The sequence below is a fragment of the Trichomycterus rosablanca genome, chromosome 8 (genome assembly GCF_030014385.1).
Source record: "Trichomycterus rosablanca isolate fTriRos1 chromosome 8, fTriRos1.hap1, whole genome shotgun sequence".
In the NCBI taxonomy this organism is placed as follows: Eukaryota; Metazoa; Chordata; class Actinopteri; order Siluriformes; family Trichomycteridae; genus Trichomycterus; species Trichomycterus rosablanca.
In genome coordinates, this window is record NC_085995.1 from 40,854,085 (window position 1) to 40,881,318 (window position 27,234).

Below are 27,234 nucleotides of genomic sequence, written 5' to 3' on the forward strand. Positions count from 1 at the left end.
GTGGAGCTTTCAGAGTGGATTTGACGGTTATTTGACGGTCTTACCGCATCGCTCAAGCTTAGCGTTCAACAAAGCGGCTGTTCATTGTTAATTTGAAATTAAGTAAATACATAAAAAAAACCTGAACACGTTGAGTTTAAGGGAACAAATTTCTCAACGAAGGGTGTTGAGTGTCAAAGATTTTAAGTTTAGGGGACGTCGAGTGACAAGGTACCGCTGTATTTGAAATACAAAGAATTTAAGAATGTATGTTTGTTTTTAGAAACACTTAAACAGGATGCCTGTTCAACACAGGGACGAAAACACTGAGTGTTTACATGCACATAATAATCTGATTACTTCGAGAAATCTGATTATGACAATAACTGGGGCCGCACGGTGGCTCGGTGGGTAGCACTGTTGCCTCACAGCAAGAAGGTCCTGGGTTCAATCCCCAGGCAAGGCGGTCCGGGTCCTTTCTGTGCGGAGTTTGCATGTTCTCCCCGGGAGCTCCGGTTTCCTCCCACAGTCCAAAAACATGCGGTCAGGTAAATTGGAGACTTTGCCCTATAGGGGAATGTGTGTGTGTGTTTGTGTGTGTGTATGTGTGTGTGCCCTGTGATGGACTGGAGCCCCGTCCATGGTGTTACTGTGTGCCTTGCGCCCTATTGAAAAACTGGAATAGGCTCCAGCACCCCACCTCACCCTGCGACCCTTACTGGATAAGTGGTTAAAAAAGTGGGTGAGTGCCGCTCAGGTGGTGCAGCGGTAAAGTACGCTAGCGCACCAGAGTTGGGGTTATGAATGCATTGTATCGAACCTGCATCATGGACATGCATCAATAGCTTCCATACAATTCTCTGCTGTTTTATAACATTATCATTTTCTTATGTCATGTCAGTCAAAATAAACTATACTTATCAATGCTGAATAGTCATTCCCTATGAAACTAACAGTCCTCATTTCATTGCTTGAATCATTACATACAAAAATGTTGAACTAGTTGTCAAAATCAGTATGTTGTATGTTCCAATTCAGTTCCAATATGTACTGCAATATTGTTTACAGTTGTGCACAGCTCTACCCAAAGGGTGTTTCTTATGTCTGTTGTAAATAAGTTTGTACTTTGCTTTAGCACAATGCTGTGAACAAATTAGAATTGCAAAGAGCATATGCAGTAAAAATGTGAAACATACGTATTGAGTGTCTTGTACTCATTTACCTCACTAAATACAGTAATGTGTAACTTAACTGTAGATTTCACATGGCTGTGCTAATAGTGTATAGTGCTGTCTTGAGCATTTTCAGGTAGTGTCACCATGATCTGACTGTTTTGCATTGCAAAACACTTACAGAGTGAACTGTCATAATGAAAACATGACGAAGCCATTTGACTATCTTGTTCATAAACACTGGTGTCAGGACTTTTTATTTTGATGACACTGACACTTTCATTGACATGAATACTTGCTCTTGAGGAATGAACTCTCCATTTTGAGCAAGTGACACGCTCTTGCAGGTTATCAACTGGGTTTTGCAGTTTGTACTAATTGTTTTGAGAAATGCACTTACTGTTGTGCAAATGTTAATAGTGATGTGAAAAATGCACCAAAGCGACTGAGGAAAAACTGTAACTGACACCACTTTTTTTTTTTAACATTTGCAGCATTTACCAGATGCTTTAATCCAAAGCAATCCACTGCAAGCAATTGGGGGTTTAAGGGGCCCAACAGTGGGAACCTGGTGGTGAACAGGCTTGAACCAGTAACCAATAGTCCAGTACCTTAAGAACTGAAAGAATGAACGGATGAGGAGGAGGTCCAAAGGCTAGTGGGGTGGTGTGCAGGTCATCAACACCTCCAAGACCAAAGAACTGATTGTAGACTTCAGGAGGAGGAAGTCTGATCTGCATCCAATCTGGATTAACTGGGAGTGTGTGGAGAGGGTATCCAGCTTCAAGTTTCTGGGGGTGCATATGGACGCGGACCTCCAGTGGAGCTCTAACACCTCGGCGGTAGTGAAGAGGTCCCAGCAGCGCCTCCACTTTCTGATGATCCTCAGGAGGCTGAACCTGAGGAGAGATCTGCTGACTGCTTTCTACCGCCGCTCCGTGGAGAGTGTGCTGACCTGTTGCATCTCTGTGTGGTTCTCCAGCTGCACCACGGCACACAAGAAGGCCATACAGAGGGTCATCAACACCGCCCAGAAAATCATCGGGCACCCTCTCCCATCACTAAAGGAGCTCTACAGCACCCGCTGTCTCAGGAGGGCACACAAAATGTAAAAAGACAGCACACACCCAGGGTACCGAATGTTCGAACTGATGCCCTCGGGTAGACGGTACAGGCAAATCAAAACAAGGACCAATAGACTGAGAGACAGTTTTTACAACAGGGCCATAGCTCTGTTAAACACAAACATGTGACACGTCATGTGTCATTCAACGGGTCTTGTGCAAATGCAATTTCATTCACTTTAATGGGACATGTGCAACTTATAATTTAAAATTTAATTGGACATTTATTGGACATGTGCAATAGCTTCTTTTCCTGCTTCGGCTTTTTCAATCGCTGCCCCTAAATTATGGAACAACCTACCACTCCATATTAGACAGGCCTCTTCACTGGCTATTTTTAAAACTAGTCTTAAAACCCATTTTTATTCCTTGGCTTTCAATCCAGCATGAGACTTTGCCCTTGTTTTATTTGCCTTATTAGTTTTTACCGTTTTATTTGTTTCATCTATTTCTTTTATTGTTTTTTATTGTTTTTATTTTCTCATTGTTTCTAGTGTTTGTTTTATGTTTTATAATTATCTATGTACAGCACTTTGTCACAGCTGTTGTTTTTAAAGTGCTCTATAAATAAAGTTGAGTTGAGTTGAGAGTTGAGTTTAAGTGCTTTTTTTATATTTATATTTGTATATACTAGTACTATTGTTTGCTGTTGTTGTTTTTCCTTGCACCGAGAGAGGAGGGTTGTAGTTCAATTCCGTTGTGGAAGTGTTCAAGTACAAGTACAATGTTCAATGACAATAAAGGATCCGTATTCGTATGAATTGCTGTGATCAGAGCGTCCACACGGCGGCGCTGTTGAGAGCGCGTCCCGCTGGAGGTCACGTGGTAGGGGCGGAAGCTTTTATGTGAGCGCCGCACGCTGAATCGCGCGCGCCCGCTGCCATTTAGTCTTTTCCTGGTCTCGCGACGAGCGCGCGGAACGTGAAGCGCTTCACTGTAAGCCTTAGCTCTTTATTTTATCCATTTATTACGTTCATAAACGCGCACAGACGCCGCTGATCTCACAGAATCGGGAGTGAAAGTGAGCGGGGGACGAGCGGTGTCGCGGGTTCGGCGTTTACGCGAGTTTTTTTTCAGTCAGACTGTGCGGCGTTTGTATGCTAGCCTGTTAGCATCCGTGTGACTACGCGGGTTAGCTCCGGTGGCTAACCTAGCTCATTCTCACAGGCGGCTTCGATGTTCGGTTTGCTCGATTGAATTAATAAATGTTCGACTAGATTATTACTATCGTGTGTAATTATAAAATGTTCGGTTGTAATAGATGTGCGCGGAAAAGCTCCGGTCAGCATTTAAGGCCTGGTAGTTTTACGAAGAGTCGGTTAGCATTAGCCTGTTAGCATTAGTCCAACCGTTCGGCCGCGTATTATTTCTGCACTTGGGCTGTGTCCCAATCCAATCGTGTGCGTTACGTGTGAATCTTATGAACGATTATAAAACCACGTGGTTTATTATTTTGGTGTTTTTTTGATGAGGATTCCAGGCTCACTTTGAGCATCGGGATGATTCTGGCGCACAGGCTTCTTCTACACGACACGTTAAACCGAGTCATTAACTGCAGTTCTCTAAGGGATTTAATCAGTTTTATTGAATTAAACGTACAAAGTTCTGATCTCTTAAGCTCTCCCTGTGTGCCCTGAGCCGAGTGCTGCTTGGTTTGTATCTCCAGGCCCATCAGTAGTTGGAGAAAGCGTGTTCAGGCCCTTTTGTCTCTAACATCCCGCCATCATCTCTCTCCTACAGAGTCTCACTACCGAGTCAGACTCCAGAATACTCCAACCATGGCTGAGAACGATCCACAGGTTCAATTTAAGGTAAGCATCTTAATTCTCACACTTTTTCCTACTGTCCCAGCTTTTTTGGAGTTTATTTTGTAGGTTTGTGTATGTATGGGGAGCTCAGAGCTTCCTATGGGACACTGGACTGGTCATCAGATAGTAGATGGATGGATGCATAGATAACTTGATTAATCCCATAAGGAAAGTCAGTTATTACAGCAGCTCCAGGTACATTAAAGCAAAAAGTATTAAAGTACACAAGTAATGCATAGGTCATACCATCATAACAATAGAACACATCATTATTGAGTGTCACAAATGCAGTACAATAAGGAAACGACCAGGAATCCCAAGTAATATAACGAGTTTTCAACTCGAAACATTTTTAAAAAGTAATACAACTTCTCGCAAATACTGGACGAATCACAAACGACGCCACGGTTATGGTGTTAAGCCCCTCGGTCAACCAATCGTTCAGGAATTTAAAACTGAAGACTCGCATACGAAGATAAATGAAGCAAAAATGAAACCCAAGACTGACTTGGAAAGATAGATAAATAAATATATATAAAAAAACTTCAATGTTCCTGCCTCCAATGGGTTAACATGGCGTTAAACAATAAAATAAACACACACACACACAAGTAATGTACACACTAATTGAATAAATAGAATAAAAAATGTAGTATCATATAAAAAGAACCCTTATTATTAAATATTTTAGATGAGGTATGTAATATGATATTCTAAGCTGTTGTTGTGTTAGATAATAACAGATATGTAGTATAGTCTTTATAAACAGAGTGCTAGAACATGCTCCATGAGTCTGTCCTGATAGTAGTTTAGTGTTCGATGACGTCCCGAGCTAGTGAAGCGTTATACGGCGGAGTCGGACGAGTCTGTTAAAGTTGCTGGTTCAATCCCAACCACAGCCAAGTTGCTTCCACTGCATTCAGTCACTAGACTAATTCGGTTAGGATAAGTGTCGGGTAAAAATCCCGACCAATACCAAGTTTCCCCTGTGTGGCCCCTGAGCAAGGCCCTTAACTGTTGGATAGATAGATAGATCACTATAGAACGATCCATGCTGCTCGTGTTGCCAAATCCACTCGGATTCATTTATTTTTCCTCCTTGATTTTACGCTGCGCATCAGCGCACGAGCTTTAATCGCTGGTTACTTGTTGACGCGGTATCAGCCGATGCTTTCATCTGAACAACTTACAGTTGTGATGATATTCAATCTAAGCAATTGAGAGGGCTCAAGGGCCCAACAGTAGATTACATTTAATTATACAAGTCCAATACCTTAACCTCTAGGCTACAGCTGCCCTACACAGACGCACATCTGGTGTTCATCCTGATTGTAATCAAACCGTTTGGGTTTACCAGTATGGACGTGTGTACTAATATCCCAGAGTCTAGAAAAATCCTGAGATATGTTGTTTTGTTCCTGTAAAAAGTAATCGTGGGACCCAAACGTAACCTAAACATGTAGGATCATTCCGATACATCGTGTTTCTTGCAATTCCAACTTTATTTAGAACTGAGGTGGTACAAAACCATACATGTGTAGTTGGAGGTAAAATCTGCTCTATGTTTTTTAAACAGTGTTAATATATGCACTAATAACCTGAAGAGCGTAATGAAACGATATAGACGTGCAGCACGGCGCCGGTGCCGCTGTGGTACCATCAAAGCTTTAACACAGTGAACAAACCAGCTTTTAGTTCTGTACCAGGTTTAAGTATCACCAAACTTTGGATGATTTGGGTCGTGGAGGACTTTGATCTTCTCTTTGAAAGCTCTACAATCGGCTGCAGACGGCGTTTTTTAAGACGGCGCTTCCCTCCTTTTTCTTGATCTGTAAAAGACACGTCACGACCCTTTTTTTTTTTTGCTATGAACGTGGGTCAGGGGCAGACATGGCGTTAAAGACTGAACACCAAACCAAATTGAGGTCGTAGGTTTGGTCTTAATCCTGTTTATGATTGAGCCAGTTCAGAATAATTTTAGCAGATGTGTAGAATACTCTGGTAATACCAGGGAAAATCTTGTGTGTGGTTTAATCAGCCTGTAATCCAATTTAGTTCTAAGTGTGAAATTAAGTTTCTCGTACTGTTTAAATGCATGTTTTGTTGTTTAAGTTCACACCGACTTGCACTGGTGAGCGGGCACCGACCTCTCAATTATGTACTACAGCTCTTAGAATAGAACGTATCTTGTTAGAATGCCCTAGGAAGAATTGTTTGAGAGGATTCCTCCTATTAAAATTCTGAATTTTATTTAGACGGACTTAATATTAAACAAATTATCTGAATAAATAATGAATAATCTAGTTTCAAAATCTGTCTATGCCATAAATATAGCCTGTATGTTGCCGATATGGCTGAAACTCCAACCTGCAGTCGTTTCCACATCGTTTGTGCGTCCGTTGCAATCTCCAAACCCCCTCTTTTGTTCTCCAAAACGATAGGCGGCGTTTATGTAAATAGGGTTTGCGAATGTGGCGTCACGTCCTTCCTTCTGTCTCGGCTATCCAACACGGTGTGCCGTTAGTCTGATTAGATGCTTCGCTGTTGGTTCACGCTCTTATAGAGGTGAAGAGATGCACCGAAGCCTTTCTGTAGGTTTTCTGCACCCACTGACCCCAAGCACGTCCGCACGTCCTAATTCTTGCTCAAGGGCAGGTGTAGCCTAGTGGTTAAGGTACTGGACTAGTAATCGAAAGATTGCTGGTTCAATTCCCAGCACTGTTGGGTTGCCATTGTTGGGCCCTTGAGCAAGACCCTTAACCCTCAATTGCTCAGACAGACAATTTCTTTGTTACAGCAGCTCAACTTCTTGTATACATACAACATTCACTTACAGTATAAAAACAAGCAATAAGAATAAAAATGTACAGTATGGTTCTATATACATGTTAACACTTTTTACGGTGTATGCATAGCACACAAAATTAGTATTTATTATGAATGATTAGGAATTATTTGGATTATTATGACTTGTTAAAACAGTCTGATGGCAGTTATAAGACAATATACTGTCAAAATACTGGATAAAAGCGTCTGCTAAATGCTGAAAATGTAAATAAGTTCACGTACTTGGAGGTCTTTTTATTATTTGTTAGGATGTCCGAGATCCATAAAACCAAATCCAGTCAAATCGCATTCTGTTCCGTGTGTCATTCAAATGAAGTCGTCTTCACAGTATGTCACTGGTTAACTGGATTAAACTGGTATCGACGCCTCTAAGTCTGAATAAATTGAGCTCACGTGGCCCGTCTCCCATCCACAGCTGGTCCTCGTAGGAGACGGAGGCACGGGCAAGACCACCTTCGTGAAGAGACACTTGACGGGAGAGTTTGAGAAGAAATATGTGGGTAAGTGGACGCGCGAGTGCTCGTCGGGAATGTGTGTAGTCTCCGCCGATTAGAGTAAAGATTTGTTGATGCTTCCTTTGCAGCTACTTTGGGTGTTGAGGTCCATCCCCTGGTCTTCCATACCAACAGAGGAGCCATCAAATACAACGTGTGGGACACGGCCGGGCAGGAGAAGTTCGGCGGTCTGAGGGATGGGTACTACATTCAAGGTGGGTTTCCGATTGGCCGCGCAGCTGAAACTGAACAAACTGACTCGATCCTTTGTTCGAGAAAATATCCTGCCATGATATAACCAGCGTGTTGACACGGCATTAAACCAGTAAACGGTCTGAAGTTCTGCGTTTGCACCAGAGGCAGCCGCTAGGACACCAATATTCAACCCCCACTAAAGCAGAGTTGCTTCTTACATTCACATCATTAGTCTGCCTTCAGTGCCAACGCAAACCATCCAGTGATGAACTGCACCGTCCTCGTTAAACCCGCACCGGCCGTGGGCGCTCGACTCGCTAGCGCACCGCTGCCGGCGTCTCGAGTTCAATTACCAGGCGGGGCTGTCGACCTGGCGGCGTGCCCACGCGTTACCTGTTCGGCGGTGCCTACGTGAAGGGAGTTGGTCGTTGCTGTTTTGTTATGCAGCTGTACGTGGGTCGGAGGATGAGGGCGAAATCATGCGGATATGCAGTCAACAAAACGATACGAGTCTGGTTTGGTTACTGGGGTGAATTGGAATGGAATCGAATAATGGAATCGCAGCAGTAGCTGGAGCTGTGTGATCACAGACGGTGTAGCCAGCACTTTATCAGTGTTAATGATGTTTTGGACGGTGGGAGGTATTAGTATACCCGCTCTATCAATCGTAACACTTGATAAAGCCCGAGTTAGGGCTCAAGATAATATGGCGTACAGACTCTGAGCTGAACGTGAGGCGAGTGCTTATCTCCAGAGCTCGGTACCAGCCCTACTAGATAGGTAGGTAGGTAGGTAGGTAGGTAGGTAGGTGATAGATAGGTAGGTAGATAGATAGATAGATAGATAGATAGGTAGGTAGGTAGGTAGGTAGGTAGATAGACAGACAGATAGGTAGAAATAAATAGATATAAAGGTAGGTAGGTAGGTAGATGATATAGATAGGTAGATAGATAGACAGACAGACAGATAGGTAGGTAGGTAGGTAAATGATAGATAGATAGAGATAGATAGGTAGATAGATAGATAGGTAGATAGATAGGTAGATAGATAGATAGGTAGGTAGGTAAATGATAGATAGACAGATAGATAGATAGATAGATAGGTAGGTAGGTAGGTAGGTAAATGATAGATAGACAGATAGACAGATAGACAGATAGATAGATAGATAGATAGATAGATAGATAGATAGATAGATAGGTAAATGATAGATAGATAGATAGATAGATAGATAGATAGAAATAGATAGAGAGAAAGGTAGGTAGGTAGATAGACAGACAGACAGGTAGGTAGGTAGGTAAATGATAGATAGATAGATAGATAGGTAGGTAGGTAGGTAGATGATAGATAGACAGACAGACAGATAGGTAGGTAGGTAGGTAAATGATAGATAGACAGATAGATAGAAATAGATAGATAGATAGATAGATAAACAATATTCCCTGGATTTGCTGATAATATTGCTTATTAATGAGCTCTTATTATTAATTCAATAATTTCCCTAAGGATAAAGTATCTATATGTAATTAAATATACACACCAGGATGGAGAAACACCAAGCAGATGTGTAACCTGGTCCAACTGGTCAGTAAAGACCAAGTAACAGCTAGAATCAGGTTCAGGTTTTGTACTTGGTGTTACTAAAAGTGCTGTTACTTGTCATGATGCACATCTTCCCCTTAGTGTGCCCCCCCCCCCCCCCCCCCCCTAAACCAGCGCAAACTTTACACCCTCAGTCACACACACACACTAACCACTACACACACAAGTAAAGAAAAAGTAAATTGTCTCCCTACTTCGATGTTTAAAGACTAAATCTATTATCCAAACTCAACCTGTAATGCTGGGTTCTGGCCTTTTATTTGATTCGATAGAAGCCCAATGGTACAAGTCAGCCCCCCCCCCACAAGTTTGAGGAGAACGAAGCTAACCCACGCCCCCTCCGACACGTGGGCGGCGGCCGTATGCATCTTATCACCCACGCAGATCGGCCCTGTGTGCGGAGAGACGCACCCTGACCCGCGCTCTTCCCCCCCCACCTCTGTGCCGGTGCCACCGATCGGCCAGCAGAGGTCGTAATTGCATTAGTTATGAGAGAGATGTTCTATGTATTCCAGATCCCGGCTCTGGTTTGCTAGCGTGTGTTTTTTTTTTTTTTACCGCTGCGCCACCCGAGCGGCCCAGTTCCACTCGTCTAAACTCTATTCCGATCCGCTGCGACGCGTGTTCGAATAAAGCCATCTTCTGCGCTTACCCTCGCAGCTCAGTGTGCCATCATCATGTTCGACGTGACCTCCCGAGTGACCTACAAGAACGTCCCCAACTGGCACCGCGACCTGGTCCGCGTGTGCGAGAACATTCCCATAGTGCTGTGCGGCAACAAGGTGGACATCAAGGACAGAAAGGTCAAAGCCAAGAGCATCGTGTTCCACCGTAAGAAGAACCTACAGGTACGTCCCGCGGGTACCCCGGTCCCTGGTGAGCGGGGGGGGGGGGGGGGGGGGGGGGGGTTTGTTTTTTTTTGGGGGGGCGAGTCTGATCGTTAACGCTCGGTCGGATGTGTTTCCCGTTAGTACTACGACATCTCCGCCAAGAGTAACTACAACTTCGAGAAGCCGTTCCTGTGGCTGGCGCGGAAGCTGATCGGCGATCCGAACCTGGAGTTCGTGGAGATGCCCGCCCTCGCCCCGCCCGAAATCGCCATGGACCCGTCACTCGCCGCACAGTACGAGCATGACCTGAAAGTAAGTCCTGGCGCCCGTGTGTTTGATGACGAGGGGACGGCTCGTTATCTCCATCGTTTAATATACACGGTGCAGATGATCTAACGCGTGTCATGATTCTGTCCTCCTGCAGGTGGCGTCAGAAACAGCTCTCCCAGATGAGGACGATGACCTATAACCTGTTACCCTCTCATTTTGTTTTCGTTCTCCCCCCCCCCCCCCCCCCCCCTCCCAACCGTCTTGTGGCTGTCCTGTGGCAGCAGGAGTTCGGACCCCCCCCCCCCCCTTTACCCCAAAATACCCCCCTTCCTTACTGTAAACCCCCCCCAGCGCAGATTATTTTTATTTTTCGACTCGTTTTGTGTTTGACTGAATTAAAAAAAAAAAAAAAAGTTTTGTTGTGCTTCTCGATGTTCGACGTAGAAAATGTTCATCTTGATGCAGATTTAATACGACACACACACACACACACACACTAGCGTTCACTCACATATTCCAGTGCTTATTCTGTCTGGCTCTGAGCACTTAGAGAAATTGTTTGAATAAAAACATTCAGTACACCCCCCGTTCCTGCGCCTCTTTCTTCTCCACTCCATTTGCATGAACTGCTTTTTTTTTTTTTTTTACCCGCGTGTGTGTCTGCTTGGGTGAAACCTTTCCAGTAGGGTTGTTTGCACACTGGTTTGTGGTTTCCTGCGTTTTGCCCAATGTGCAGTGTGTCGTGTGTGTGAGACTTTTGGGTTTCGTGAACATCCTGACACTTGTGTGCCCTGACGCACTCGGGCATGTTAATATGGGCGCAGAGAAGTCACCAGATCGTGAGTTTAATCATGACGATTTGGCAGATGAAGCCACAGATAACCACTGAAGGATTAAGTTGCGTACCCACCGAAATATTTCCTGTTGTTGTTATCGGCTCCACTTACCATATAGAAGCACTTTGTAGTTCTACAATTACTGACTGTAGTACATGTGTTTCTCTACATACTGTTCTTCAATGGTCAGGACCCCCACAGAGCAGGTATTATTTAGGTGGTGGATGATTCTCGGCACTGCAGTGACACTGACATGGTGGTGGTGTGTTAGTGTGTGTTGTGCTGGTATGAGTGGATCAGACACAGCATTGCTGCTGGAGTTTTTAAACACCGTGTCCGCTCTATTAGACACGCCTACCTAGTCGGTCCACCTTGTAGATGTAAAGTCAGAGACGATCGCTCATCTATTGCTGCTGTTTGAGTCGCTCATCTTCTAGATCCTCATCAGTGCTCACAGGACGCTGCCCACGGGGCGCTGTCGGCTGGATATTTCTGGTCGGTGGACGATTCTCGGTCCAGCAGTGACGGTGATGTGTTTAAAAACTCCAGCAGCGCTGCTGTGTCTGATCCACTCGCACCAGCACCATGTCAGTGTCACTGCAGTGCTGAGAATCATCCACCACCTAAATAATACCTGCTCTGTGGGGGTACCTGACCATTGCATGTAGAGAAACAGATGGACTACAGTCAGTAATTGTAGAACTACAAAGTGCTTCTATATGGTAAGTGGAGCTGATAACATGGACAGTGAGTGTAGAAACACGGAGGTGGTTTTAATGTTATGGCTGATCGGTGCCACTCGAGTTCTTACTACAGCAGATTTCTCCCCCCCCCCCTCCTCCCCAGTGTGAGGAATTAGGAATGTGGGTCATAGAGCGATGGTGATGTTTAGAAGGGAGCTGGCTATGTTTCAGCAGGGTGGGATCAGTGAAGATGCATGTAAAAATGCTCAGGTTTTAATTTGCATTCACGCTGTGATGTGAGGTTCATCATCCTGGTGATTAACACGCTGTTCCTGTTTGGTTGGATTCTGATTCACTAGCATGACGTGTTAAATAAGCTGTTTATTTAAATGCAGAACCTGCTGGGGCTGGAACAAGCTCAAACATTCAGTATTAAATATAAAGCAGGAAAAACTATAAACATTATTAATGATTTAATTATTATTAGTGATTAGTAATGAATGGAGGACAACGCTACTTCTTCATATTCTTCCACCACTCGATGCATACGAGGCCAGAGGTGCACTGTGTCTAATTCTGCCATTTATTTCATCTAAATAATATAATAAATGAGATCATAACTACACATTATTGTATAAATTCAGTCTGTATGTTAAGTACTGGAAGTCATTAGGCTTGTTCGACTTAACCCGGCGCTGCGCAGACCGATCGCCGCCTGGCTCGGTACGGTGCATGCCGGTTAGTTTTTTTTGTCCGACTTGCGTCTGCGCCACCGGCGCGTCACGATGACAGACTGGTTATAATCTCGCGAGAGCGGGGCGGCTGCAGGCGGCGGAACAGGTCACTGCAGTTGCTCTCCACGGGCTGCGCTGCCTGAGAGACGGCTTGATGACGACAGAGCTTAATCCTCATTGGCTAGAAGCGCCGCTGAATCCTCTGGCGGTTGTTTCGTTTCATTCTAAAATGTAAATCTCAGTTTATTTGTCTTAAAGACCTGATATGTGCGAAATACTATCATGCTTTCTAGTAGCATGACAGTTTATTTTCGTACAAATTGCAACATATGTCATAATTATCATTCCATATCATGAAAAGACTCAAGTAGGCTACCTGATATTTCTTTAATGTAACAGATCTTTTTATCTTGATGTTTTTCTAGAACTTCTGATGGTTCTTGTCTTCTAATTTTATTAATATAAAGCAATCTAAATTGCTTTAATATTTTATATCTTAACTGTTTTAATACCACTATCACTATCACACTTTGATTTATTTTTCATTCTTCTCTGTAAACTTTGTAAACATTTTAAAATATGCTACATAAATAAAAATGTGTGGATGAGCATGGTGTCATGTTTCTTTACAAGAACCAAGGTCAGAAGGTAAGCTGTTCTGGAAGAACAAAACAATCTTGTTCAGATGATGATTGTGTTAAAAGATTCATCTTCAATAAACCACAGCCACTATTCATCATCAATGCCTAAATAACTGATGTGTCCATGCTCGAAGAAGCACAAACTTCTACACAATTGTACAATGTACTTATTAACCACATTATTCATTAGTGACTCATACTGGGCACATTGGTGAGCGTACTGAAGTTTACTGTTTAACAATGCATCTATAAAATACAGTGGTGTGCGAACATTTGGGCACCCCGGTCACAATTACTGTTACTGTGAACAGTTAAGCAAGTTGAACATAAAATGATCTCCAACAGGCATGAAGTTAAAGATGACACAAAAATTTTTTTTTGTTATGTCTCTATAATAAACTGCATCTTGGTTGTGAGGTTGTAGTGAATGCTGTATATCATCGCCTTGGTCTCCTGGCTCCAAGCAAACATTGTGTAGAATGCAACAAGCTGACACTGCTGAGCTGATGGACTGGACATTCCTCATGTGCAGGCATCAGAGTCTCCTAAACTTTGCTTTCAGAAATCCAGTGAGAATGATAGAATAGAACTGTTTCCTGTTAAAATATGCCAGGGGGTTGTTACAGTGTGGCTTCTGAATATGAATGTGGCATCCATCTACTGCACAGATAGTGTTTGGAAATCCAGCTGCTTGAAAGCCTAACAAAGAATTGTGCAGGGTTTGTCCTAAAGGACAGGAAATGTGGTGTGCCATGTGTGTATTTACCAGAGTACAAAACTCATGGAGATGTTTGGCAAGAGTGGATTTTGTGATACTGAATCGGTCTGAAATACCCCTATATGACTCCTGGTTCGAGTGTCCATAGACAGGCTAGGACACTCTTTGTCAGTGGCAATTTTATTTGCTGTGGATTCATATAGACAGGGCCAAACGTGTTTATAAGATCCTAAATAGTAAGTGAGAGAAAAGACGGTTATCATGATAACATTGAAACCATCTGGATGATTATGTGGCTTCCACATACTCTACGTACCTCCACTTGTCCTTTGGTGAGTCTGAAATGACCTCTAAATTCTGAGAGACTATAGAGGGGGACAACATCCTCTACAAAATGTTGTGTTTTTGGAACAAGCCTAAAGAAGGGTAAATGTGATTAATTCCTTACGTAGACAAAATAATTATATAGACCAGGGGTCCTCAAACTTTTTAACCAAAGGGCCAGATTACTGTTCTTCAGTGTTTTGGGGGCCGGACCGCAGGTGAAATAGTAAACACACCCAAAAAAGCTATTTACTACTGTATGTATACTGGATGTATTGTCTGTGCTTTGTATAATTGTACTTCATAATGGTAATGCAGAAATTGTATTTATTTCAATAATTTCCATTATCCTTCCTCATACAGTGTGAACTGTGAGTCTGCTTTTGCCTGACGACAGTAAGCATCAGGTTCCATATTTGTTACTGCCAGTCATAATAGCTAATAAATGTTGATCAGTGAGTCTGGATCTGGTTGGAGATTTAAGGTGTTTCAACTTCGAAAAAGTCTGCTCACAGAAGCATCGGGCCGTAGTTTGATGACCCCTGATATAGACAGTTTGGACTTTAAGCCACTTTGACACAATATAATTGCAGTCTATTTACCATATACACAACCATAATGATTAAGGTCTGATTGAGTGCACTTTATAATTTCCATCTGATTATTTTTGGAACACTTTTACATTGTTTATCACATTCACAGATTCTACCTTGAACAAACCATATATTTGGAATTATGTATTCTTACGTTTTCATGTGAAATGTTTTAATAGTCTTGAAAAATAGGCTACTTAGTTAAGGTCTATTTATTTAAATTGTTGTAGACAGATATTTAAATCTATTCATTAACATAAATATGTGTTTGATAACATGTTTGTTAGAACTTTTCTTTCTTTTTTTTTCAATCTACAATCTACAAGATAAATGAGTGATGAGTAAAACTATATTTATTTACAGAAACTTATTTTGACACTTTATGGTCATCTATATTCACCACTATGGATTTGGAAAACAAACGCTGGGCTTAACCTGCTCAATGATCAAGAATGTTTAGTTCGATTTCACGCAAAAGCAGAGCGATTTCTACTGCATTCACTTCATCAGCCACGCAGAACGCAAACGCCGCCACATCCGCTGTAGCTCACGTGGGTTGCAGGTGGCGACTGTCCGACTTGACGGCTTTCTTTTAACCTCCTCCCCCAACTGCAACCGGCAGCTCTCGCTGACCACCAAGGCGAGGCGCAGTTCATCTCGAACAAGCCTATTCACTCACCCGTCCATCCAAATCACTGAGTTCAGGTGTTCCAATCACCTCCATGGCCACAGGTGTATAAAACCGAGCACCTGGTCATGCAGACTGCTTCTACACACATTAGTGAAAGAACGGGTCGCTCTCAGGAGCTCAGTCAATTCCAGCGTGGTACCGTGATGCCACCTGTGCAACAAGTCCAGTGGTAAAATTCCCTCACTACTAAATATTCCACAGTCGACCGTCAGTGCTGGTATAACAAAGTGGAAGCGATTGGGAACGACAGCAACTCATCCACCAAGTGTTACCACGTAAAATGACAGGGCGGGTCAGCGGACGCTGAGGAACATAGTGCACAGAGGTCACCAACTTTCTGCAGAGTCCATCACTACAGACCTCCAAACTTCATGTGGCCTTCAGATTAGCTCAGGAACAGTGTGTAGAGCTTCATGGAACGGGTCTCCATGGCCGAGCAGCTGCATCCAAGCCTTACATCACCGGATGCAGTGGTGTAAAGCACACCGCCACTGGACTCTAGAGCAGTGGAGACGTGTTCTCTGGAGTGACGGATCACGCTTCTCCGTCTGGAGATCAGATGGACGAGTCTGGGTTTGGTGGTCGCCAGGAGACGGTACCTGTCTGACTGTATTGTGCCGAGTGTAAAGTGTGGTGGAGGGGGGATTATGGTGTGGGGGTGTTTTTCAGGAGTCGGGCTCGGCCCCTTAGTTCCAGTGAAAGGAACTCTTAATGCTTCAGTGTACCAAGAGATTTTGGACAATTTCATGCTCCCAACTTTGTGGGAACAGTTTGGGGATGGTCTCTTCCTGTTCCAACATGAAGCAAGCTCCATAAAGACGTGGATGAGCCAGTTTGGTGTGGAAGAACTTGACTGGCCTGATCTCAAACAATGAAGTAATTTGAGAAACTGAACACCAGGTGGCGACAAAACACCAAAATCTCTTTCCTGCTCATTCATTCAGACTCACTGGCACGTCCACGTGGGTTTCCTCTGGATGCTCCGGTTTCCTCCCACAGTCCAAAGACATGCAATTGGATATACTAAATTGTCCACGACTGTACTCGATATAACCTTGTGACCCGATGAACCTTGTGTAAGCAGTAACTACCGTTCCCGCCATGAATGGAACCAAAGAGTAAAACATGGCCTTAAAATCCTAATAAACAAACATCTGGTTTCAAAAAACATGCAGTTAGGTGGATTAGCTGCAATAAATTGCGCCTAAACAGGATAAAAGTTGTAGTAAATGAAAGTTCGTGCAGCCTTGACAAGATCATTAATGTCACATGGGCCGCAAACACTGACTCAGTGAGTCATATCAATCGGCTCATCTTATCAGTTAGAGTCGATTCTTTTGACTCACAACTGGCTCCTTCATTAGTAGCTTGTGATTTGACGATCCTTAATCAAAGTTAAATTACTTTATTTAATAGTATTTTACTTCATGATATTTTATTACACTATTAATTAATGTTTAAAATAATGGTTTTAATAATACGAGCTACAAACAAGGAGGTGGTTTTAATGTTATATATGTACAGTGTATATATATATATAGAGAGAGAGCTCTTCTGTACCTGCTTGATGAGCAGCAGGTGATGGTAGACATGACCCATAAAGAAATGGCTATATTACTTCAGTAGATCAGCAGAATATACAGAGATGAAGTACAGTTTGGAATTTAAAAACAGTCGGGGTAACATGACGAGAATTTCTGAGCTAACTGGAGTAAATAAATAACATTATTATTATTATCAGAATCAGAATCAGAATCAGAATACTTTATTGATCCCAGAGGGAAATTGCAGTTTTTTACAGTAGCACCCATTTATGTCAAAATAATAAACACTCTACTCTCTTAAAACAAAGAAAAAAGAAGAAAATTTTTTAGTTAAAAAGTTATATACACACAATTAAATAATTAAAATGCTTACGTTATTATAATTGCCCATGTGAAAACTGAATATTGCACATATGAAAAAACTGAACATTGCACATATCAAAACTGAATATTGCACATATCAATACTGAATATTACACAGATAAACCATAATGTCACACATTAAGGGAGGAATTATAGAGTTTGATGGCCACAGGTAGAAAGGACTTCCTGTGGTGCTCTGTGGTGCATTTTGGTATGATGAGTCTTGCACTGAATGTGCTCCTTTGTCTCATCACCGTGTCATAAAGTGGGTTGGAGCCATTGTTCATAATAACCTGCAGCTTAGACAGCGTCCTCCTCTCCGACACTGCAGTGAGGGAGTCCAGCTCCACACCAACAACATCACCGGCCTTGCGGATCAATTTGTTGAGTCTGTTGGCATCTGCCACCCTCAGCCTGCTTCCCCAGCATGCAACAGCATAGAGGATAGCACTCGCTACCACAGACTCATAGAAGATCTTGAAATTAAAGCTTCATTATTGTTATTAAACTAATTGTTTAAAATGAACGTATTCTTTACCCCAGCCTGTAACGCGTATGGAGGACTACGCTTCGTCTTTCATATTCCTCCACCGCTCGTCCATGTGCCTGGATCAGACAGCAGGGGTCGCTGTTTCAGACCAGAGGCGCCACTGAGTGAAACCCTGTTATTACTGTTCTTAACAGGAAACAAACTTCCTGTCAGCAGGTACATCAGTGTTTCCTGTAGGCCAACAATGTCAGTGAATGAATACTGTTATATACTGTACGTACTGTTATATACTGTTATATACTGTTATATACTGTACGTACTGTTATATACTGTTATATACTGTACGTACTGTTATATACTGTTATATACTGTACGTACTGTTATATACTGTTATATACTGTTATATACTGTTATATACTGTTATATACTGTACGTACTGTTATATACTGTTATATACTGTACGTACTGTTATATACTGTTATATACTGTACGTACTGTTATATACTGTTATATACTGTTATATACTGTTATATACTGTTATATACTGTACGTACTGTTATATACTGTTATATACTGTTATATACTGTTATATACTGTTATATACTGTACGTACTGTTATATACTGTTATATACTGTACGTACTGTTATATACTGTTATATACTGTTATATACTGTACGTACTGTTATATACTGTTATATACTGTTATATACTGTACGTACTGTTATATACTGTTATATACTGTACGTACTGTTATATACTGTTATACAGTGTATCACAAAAGTGAGTACACCCCTCACATTTCTGCAAATATTTCATTATATCTTTTCATGGGACAACACTATAGACATGAAACTTGGATATAACTTAGAGTAGTCAGTGTACAACTTGTATAGCAGTGTAGATTTACTGTCTTCTGAAAATAACTCAACACACAGCCATTAATGTCTAAATAGCTGGCAACATAAGTGAGTACACCCCACAGTGAACATGTCCAAATTGTGCCCAAATGTGTCGTTGTCCCTCCCTGGTGTCATGTGTCAAGGTCCCAGGTGTAAATGAGGAGCAGGGCTGTTAAATTTGGTGTTTTGGGTACAATTCTCTCATACTGGCCACTGGATATTCAACATGGCACCTCATGGCAAAGAACTCTCTGAGGATGTGAGAAATAGAATTGTTGCTCTCCACAAAGATGGCCTGGGCTATAAGAAGATTGCTAACACCCTGAAACTGAGCTACAGCATGGTGGCCAAGGTCATACAGCGGTTTTCCAGGACAGGTTCCACTCGGAACAGGCTTCGCCAGGGTCGACCAAAGAAGTTGAGTCCACGTGTTCGGCGTCATATCCAGAGGTTGGCTTTAAAAAATAGACACATGAGTGCTGCCAGCATTGCTGCAGAGGTTGAAGACGTGGGAGGTCAGCCTGTCAGTGCTCAGACCATACGCCGCACACTGCATCAACTCGGTCTGCATGGTCGTCAACCCAGAAGGAAGCTGACGCACAAGAAAGCCCGCAAACAAGCTTGCTGAAGATAAGCAGTCCAAGAACATGGATTACTGGAATGCCCTGTGGTCTGACGAGACCAAGATAAACTTGTTTGGCTCAGATGGTGTCCAGCATGTGTGGCGGCGCCCTGGTGAGAAGTACCAAGACAACTGTATCTTGCCTACAGTCAAGCATGGTGGTGGTAGCATCATGGTCTTGGGCTGCATGAGTGTTGCTGGCACTGGGGAGCTGCAGTTCATTGAGGGAAACATGAATTCCAACATGTACTGTGACATTCTGAAACAGAGCATGATCCCCTCCCTTCGAAAACTGGGCCTCATGGCAGTTTTCCAACAGGATAACGACCCCAAACACAACCTCCAAGATGACAACTGCCTTGCTGAGGAAGCTGAAGGTAAAGGTGATGGACTAAACCCAATTGAGCACCTGTGGCGCATCCTCAAGTGGAAGGTGGAGGAGTTCAAGGTGTCTAACATCCACCAGCTCCGTGATGTCATCATGGAGGAGTGGAAGAGGATTCCAGTAGCAGCCTGTGCAGCTCTGGTGAATTCCATGCCCAGGAGGGTTAAGGCAGTGCTGGATAATAATGGTGGTCACACAAAATATTGACACTTTGGGCACAATTTGGACATGTTCACTGTGGGGTGTACTCACTTATGTTGCAGCTATTTAGACATTAATGGCTGTGTGTTGAGTTATTTTCAGAAGACAGTAAATCTACACTGCTATACAAGCTGTACACTGACTACTCTAAGTTATATCCAAGTTTCATTTCTATAGTGTTGTCCCATGAAAAGATATAATAAAATATTAGCAGAAATGTGAGGGGTGTACTCACTTTTGTGATACACTGTATACTGTTATATACTGTTATATACTGTACGTACTGTTATATACTGTTATATACTGTTATATACTGTTATATACTGTACGTACTGTTATATACTGTTATATACTGTACGTACTGTTATATACTGTTATATACTGTTATATACTGTACGTACTGTTATATACTGTTATATACTGTACGTACTGTTATATACTGTTATATACTGTACGTACTGTTATATACTGTTATATACTGTTATATACTGTTATATACTGTACGTACTGTTATATACTGTTATATACTGTTATATACTGTACATACTGTTATATACTGTTATATACTGTACGTACTGTTATATACTGTTATATACTGTACGTACTGTTATATACTGTTATATACTGTTATATACTGTTATATACTGTACGTACTGTTATATACTGTTATATACTGTACGTACTGTTATATACTGTTATATACTGTTATATACTGTACGTACTGTTATATACTGTTATATACTGTACGTACTGTTATATACTGTTATATACTGTACGTACTGTTATATACTGTTATATACTGTTATATACTGTTATATACTGTACGTACTGTTATATACTGTTATATACTGTTATATACTGTACATACTGTTATATACTGTTATATACTGTACGTACTGTTATATACTGTTATATACTGTACGTACTGTTATATACTGTTATATACTGTTATATACTGTTATATACTGTACGTACTGTTATATACTGTTATATACTGTACGTACTGTTATATACTGTACGTACTGTTATATACTGTTATATACTGTCGGTACGATCAGGCTGCACAAGCCAAAAACAGTTTATTTAGAGAGTAGAGATTATTAACGGATTTAATTAGGCGGGACCTGAATCTAAGAATCACGTCACTGATTCCTGAACAAGCATCGAACGGGCCGGTTCCCTCAGTGATGAACACGGTACATTATTACATTATTACACAGGAGGGTTCTGTTACACAGGAGGGTTCTATTCCTTCTACAGGATGGTTCTGTTACACAGGAGGGTTCTATTCCTTCTACAGGAGGGTTCTGTTACACAGGAGGGTTCTATTCCTTCTACAGGAGGGTTCTGTTACACAGGAGGGTTCTATTCCTTCTACAGGAGGGTTCTGTTCCTTCTACAGGAGGGTTCTGTTACACAGGAGGGTTCTATTCCTTCTACAGGAGGGTTCTGTTCCTTCTACAGGAGGGTTCTGTTACACAGGAGGGTTCTATTCCTTCTACAGGAGGGTTCTATTCCTTCTACAGGAGGGTTCTGTTACACAGGAGGGTTCTATTCCTTCTACAGGAGGGTTCTGTTACACAAGAGGGTTCTGTTCCTTCTACAGGAGGGTTCTGTTCTACAGGAGGGTTCTGTTCTACAGGAGGGTTCTATTCCTTCTACAGGAGGGTTCTGTTACAAAGGAGGGTTCTATTCCTTCTACAGGAGGGTTCTGTTCCTTCTACAGGAGGGTTCTATTCCTTCTACAGGAGGGTTCTGTTACACAGGAGGGTTCTATTCCTTCTACAGGAGGGTTCTGTTACACAGGAGGGTTCTGTTCCTTGTACAGGAGGGTTCTGTTCTACAGGAGGGTTCTGTTCTACAGGAGGGTTCTATTCCTTCTACAGGAGGGTTCTGTTCCTTCTACAGGAGGGTTCTATTCTACAGGAGGGTTCTGTTCCTTCTACAGGAGGGTTCTATTCCTTCTACAGCAGGGTTCTATTCCTTCTACAGCAGGGTTCTATTCCTTCTACAGCAGGGTTCTGTTCTACAGGAGGGTTCTATTCCTTCTACAGGAGGGTTCTATTCTACAGGAGGGTTCTATTCCTTCTACAGGAGGGTTCTATTCTACAGGAGGGTTCTATTCTACAGGAGGGTTCTATTCTACAGGAGGGTTCTATTCTACAGGAGGGTTCTATTCTACAGGAGGGTTCTATTCCTTCTACAGCAGGGTTCTGTTCTACAGGAGGGTTATATTCCTTCTACAGGAGGGTTATATTCCTTCTACAGGAGGGTTATATTCCTTCTACAGGAGGGTTATATTCCTTCTACAGGAGGGTTATATTCCTTCTACAGGAGGGTTCTATTCCTTCTACAGTAGGGTTCTATTCCTTCTACAGCAGGGTTCTATTCCTTCTACAGGAGGGTTCTATTCCTTCTACAGGAGGGTTCTATTCCTTCTACAGCAGGGTTCTATTCCTTCTACAGCAGGGTTCTATTCCTTCTACAGCAGGGTTCTGTTCTACAGGAGGGTTCTATTCCTTCTACAGGAGGGTTCTATTCTACAGGAGGGTTCTATTCCTTCTACAGGAGGGTTCTATTCTACAGGAGGGTTCTATTCTACAGGAGGGTTCTATTCCTTCTACAGCAGGGTTCTGTTCTACAGGAGGGTTCTATTCCTTCTACAGGAGGGTTCTATTCCTTCTACAGCAGGGTTCTGTTCTACAGGAGGGTTCTATTCCTTCTACAGGAGGGTTCTGTTACACAGGAGGGTTCTATTCCTTCTACAGCAGGGTTCTATCACACAGGAGGGTTTATTTAAAAGTTTGACTAAACATCATGTTGTTTTTTCCTTTAATTTGTCGCGCCTGCAACGGCTAAAGGAACCGAATCAATGAGCCGACTAAACGAGCCGACTCTTTAGGCAACGAAGCATCACACGCAGGTAGATTAGAACAGGGCGTGTCCTCACTTTCCGTCAACACAAGGCGGTTTGCATAGGTGTTCCAGTGCGCATGCGCGGAGTCTGTGCTTCAGGATGATGAGAGAGAGAGAGAGAGATTAAGGATTAAGAGCTCGTTTCTGTTCTTTTAATCCCCTAAACTGAGAGATTTAGAGCAAAAACACTACAGTTCGGAGCCCAGCAGCCATTTTTATGGACCGTTGGTGGATAAAGTGGACTTGGAGAAGGACGCCGGTGGTGTGAGGGGAGAACTTTTAACTTTCTGTCCTCTCAGCTGAGTTCTGCTCAGGATTCAGGAGTCAGCTGTTTACTTTTATTACCTTAATACGCTTCAGTTTGGGGATTATTCATAAATACGACCATGAAGGACCGACTGGAGCAGCTGAAGGCGGTGAGTGCTGACTGGAAATAGTTACAGTTTCCTTAAGTGTAGGAGATTCGCACTCGTAATGTTCGGTGAAACACCTTTTTAGGAATGAAATTTGACATTAAACCGCTTTGTCTACCTGTAAATGTTTTGTTTCGGTTTTTTACAAGTAAATTTGATCGAAATTGGGACCGTGTGACGCTTCATTTGAAGACTTACGTCAAAAGCAATTCACTTCAGCTAGCGTCAATGGTTAACATTAGAATCCCAAATGGATACCTGAGGTAACGTAGTGCACTAGATAGGGTGCACGCGGATGCTCTAGTTACATTGTACATGGGGCACTTCTGTAGGGAGCAATGCGCCGTTTGGTATTCAGCCAACGGTCGCTTATCTGCGTTTCAAGGTGAATCACTCAGGTGAATTTATAGTTCTTTACAGATCAAATAAAGTACCTGAGATGATTACAAATCCACCGCTGAGGTTTAAATGCTTTTCTTTGATGACCTGAATGATAAATTAGTAATAGGATGTCATGCAGAGGTCCTGTAGAAGGAAGCTGATGATGTGGTCAGCTGATTTGGTGTGAAGTGATGTGAAGGATTTACTCTCGTCTCATTTTATCTCATTTTATTCAGATTTACTTCCATAATCTCTCAGTAATGTCACAGATTTTAATAAATTTTAAAAGCGTAATGAGATGTTTTTAATATTGGATGTGATCTGATGCTTCTTATTAAGGATAAATGTCTAGCAGTGTACACCGATCAGCCATAACATTAAAACCACCTCCTTGTTTCTACACTCACTGTACATGTTATCAGCTCCACTTACCATATAGAAGCACTTTGTAGTTCTACAATTACTGACTGTAGTCCATCTGTTTCTCAGCACCTCAGGAGGTATTATTTAGGTGGTGGATGATTCTCAGCACTGCAGTGACACTGACATACATGGTGGTGGTGTGTTAGTGTGTGTTGTGCTGGTATGAGTGGATCAGACGCAGCAGCGCTGCTGGAGTTTTTAAACACCTCACTGTCACTGCTGGACTGAGAATCGTCCACCGACCAAAAACATCCAGTCGACAGCGCCCCGTGGGCAGCGTCCTGTGCCCACTGATGAAGGTCTAGAAGATGAGCGACTCAAACAGCAGCAATAGATGAGCGATCGTCTCTGACTTTACATCTACAAGGTGGACCGACTAGGTAGGAGTGTCTAATAGAGTGGACAGTGAGTGGACGCGGTGTTTAAAAACTCCAGCAGCAATGCTGTGTCTGATCCACTCATACCAGCACAACACACACTAACACACCACCACCATGTCAGTGTCACTGCGGTGCTGAGAATCATCCACCACCTAAATAATACCTGCTCTGTGGTGGTCCTGTGGGGGTCCTGACCACTGAAGAACAGGGTGAAGGTAACAAAGCATGCAGAGAAACAGATGGACTACAGTCAGTAATTGTAGAACTACAAAGTGCTTCTATATGGTAAGTGGAGCTGATAAAATGGACAGTCCTCTCAATTTAGTCATTTCCAATCCCCTGCTGTTATTTTTCACCCTCACACACCACACCCACGCTGCCGAGTCGTCTGTAGGCCAGCACGAGAGCAGGAGATAGGTGTGAAGCCGCTGGCTGGTGTAAACATGCAGTCAGCGGGTTTTTACAGAGAGGCGTCAACACGTACGGAAACGTACAACATATGGTGGTCATGTGATGGTACTTTTATTACCTCACTGTTACTGCAACTTGGAGAATGAAGCTCAGATCCACATCTAATAGATCCCTCACCCTCACACGCACCATCAGATCCACATCTGATAGATCCCTCACCCTCACACGCACCATCGGATCCACATCTGATAGATCCCTCACCCTCACACGCACCATCAGATCCACATCTAATAGATCCCTCACCCTCACACACACCATCAGATCCACATCTAATAGATCCCTCACCCTCACACGCACCATCAGATCCACATCTAATAGATCCCTCACCCTCACACACACCATCAGATCTACATCTAATAGATCCATCACCCTCACGCACCATCAGATCCACATCTAATAGATCACTCACCCTCACACGCACCATCAGATCCACATCTAATAGATCCCTCACCCTCACACGCACCATCAGATCCACATCTGATAGATCCCTCACCCTCACACGCGCCATCAGATCCACATCTAATAGATCCCTCACCCTCACACACACCATCAGATCTACATCTAATAGATCCATCACCCTCACGCACCATCAGATCCACATCTAATAGATCCCTCACCCTCACACGCACCATCAGATCCACATCTAATAGATCACTCACCCTCACACACACCATCAGATCCACATCTAATAGATCCCTCACCCTCACACACACCATCAGATCAACATCTAATAGATCCATCACCCTCACGCACCATCAGATCCACATCTAATAGATCCCTCACCCTCACACGCACCATCAGATCCACATCTAATAGATCACTCACCCTCACACACACCATCAGATCCACATCTAATAGATCCCTCACCCTCACACACACCATCAGATCCACATCTAATAGATCCATCACCCTCACGCACCATCAGATCCACATCTAATAGATCCCTCACCCTCACACGCACCATCGGATCCACATCTAATAGATCACTCACCCTCACACACACCATCAGATCCACATCTAATAGATCCCTCACCCTCACACGCACCATCGGATCCACATCTAATAGATCCCTCACCCTCACACGCACCATCGGATCCACATCTAATAGATCCCTCACCCTCACACACACCATCAGATCCACATCTAATAGATCCCTCACCCTCACACGCACCATCAGATCCACATCTAATAGATCCCTCACCCTCACACGCACCATCAGATCCACATCTAATAGATCCCTCACACACACCATCAGATCCACATCTAATAGATCCCTCACCCTCACACACACCATCAGATCCACATCTGATAGATCCCTCACCCTCACACGCACCATCAGATCCACATCTAATAGATCCCTCACCCTCACACACACCATCAGATCCACATCTAATAGATCCCTCACCCTCACACGCACCATCAGATCCACATCTAATAGATCCCTCACCCTCACATGCACCATCAGTTCCACATCTAATAGATCCCTCACCCTCACACACACCATCAGATCCACATCTAATAGATCCCTCACCCTCACACACACCATCAGATCCACATCTAATAGATCCCTCACCCTCACACACACCATCAGATCCACATCTGATAGATCCCTCACCCTCACACGCACCATCAGATCCACATCTAATAGATCCCTCACCCTCACACACACCATCAGATCCACATCTAATAGATCCCTCACCCTCACACGCACCATCAGATCCACATCTAATAGATCCCTCACCCTCACACGCACCATCAGATCCACATCTAATAGATCCCTCACCCTCACACGCACCATCAGATCCACATCTAATAGATCCCTCACCCTCACACGCACCATCAGATCCACATCTAATAGATCCCTCACCCTCACACGCACCATCAGATCCACATCTAATAGATCCCTCACCCTCACACGCACCATCAGATCCACATCTAATAGATCCCTCACCCTCACACGCACCATCAGATCCACATCTAATAGATCCCTCACCCTCACACGCACCATCAGATCCACATCTAATAGATCCCTCACCCTCACACGCACCATCAGATCCACATCTAATAGATCCCTCACCCTCACACGCACCATCAGATCCACATCTAATAGATCCCTCACCCTCACACGCACCATCAGATCCACATCTAATAGATCCCTCACCCTCACACGCACCATCAGATCCACATCTAATAGATCCCTCACCCTC

At 43.1% G+C, this 27,234-nt stretch overlaps 2 protein-coding genes across 8 annotated transcripts in view; both read left to right on the forward strand.

Annotated features, from left to right (window-relative positions):
* Positions 1-3,112: 3,112 nt before the first annotated feature.
* Positions 3,113-10,899, forward strand: ran (RAN, member RAS oncogene family). Its single transcript, XM_063000892.1, has 7 exons — positions 3,113-3,211; positions 4,016-4,086; positions 7,346-7,430; positions 7,514-7,639; positions 9,879-10,066; positions 10,190-10,360; positions 10,473-10,899. The coding sequence occupies exons 2-7, from the start codon at positions 4,054-4,056 to the stop codon at positions 10,515-10,517; spliced, it is 648 nt and encodes a 215-aa protein (XP_062856962.1). The 5' UTR covers positions 3,113-3,211; positions 4,016-4,053; the 3' UTR covers positions 10,518-10,899.
* A 12,138-nt stretch (positions 10,900-23,037) lies between these two features.
* The window catches only part of stx3b (syntaxin 3b), a 41,647-nt gene continuing 37,450 nt past the window's right edge, over positions 23,038-27,234 (forward strand). For 6 of the 7 annotated variants that reach the window (XR_010013471.1, XM_063000198.1, XM_063000196.1 and 3 more), the window contains exon 1: positions 23,038-23,375. Coding sequence is in view for 5 of the 7 variants with exons in the window: in XM_063000198.1 (XP_062856268.1) it covers positions 23,346-23,375 (30 nt within the window). In the remaining 2 variants the exon portion in view is untranslated. The remainder of the gene's footprint in view (positions 23,376-27,234) is intronic. The other variant, XM_063000200.1, reaches the window with a different exon arrangement.

Coding starts and splice junctions, on each gene's coding strand:
- ran (XM_063000892.1), top strand. CDS start 4,054: ATGGCTGAGAACGATCCACAGGTTCAATTTAAG. Junction 7,431..7,513: donor GTTTGAGAAGAAATATGTGG/GTAAGTGGACGC, acceptor CTTCCTTTGCAG/CTACTTTGGGTGTTGAGGTC. Junction 10,067..10,189: donor ACCGTAAGAAGAACCTACAG/GTACGTCCCGCG, acceptor GTTTCCCGTTAG/TACTACGACATCTCCGCCAA.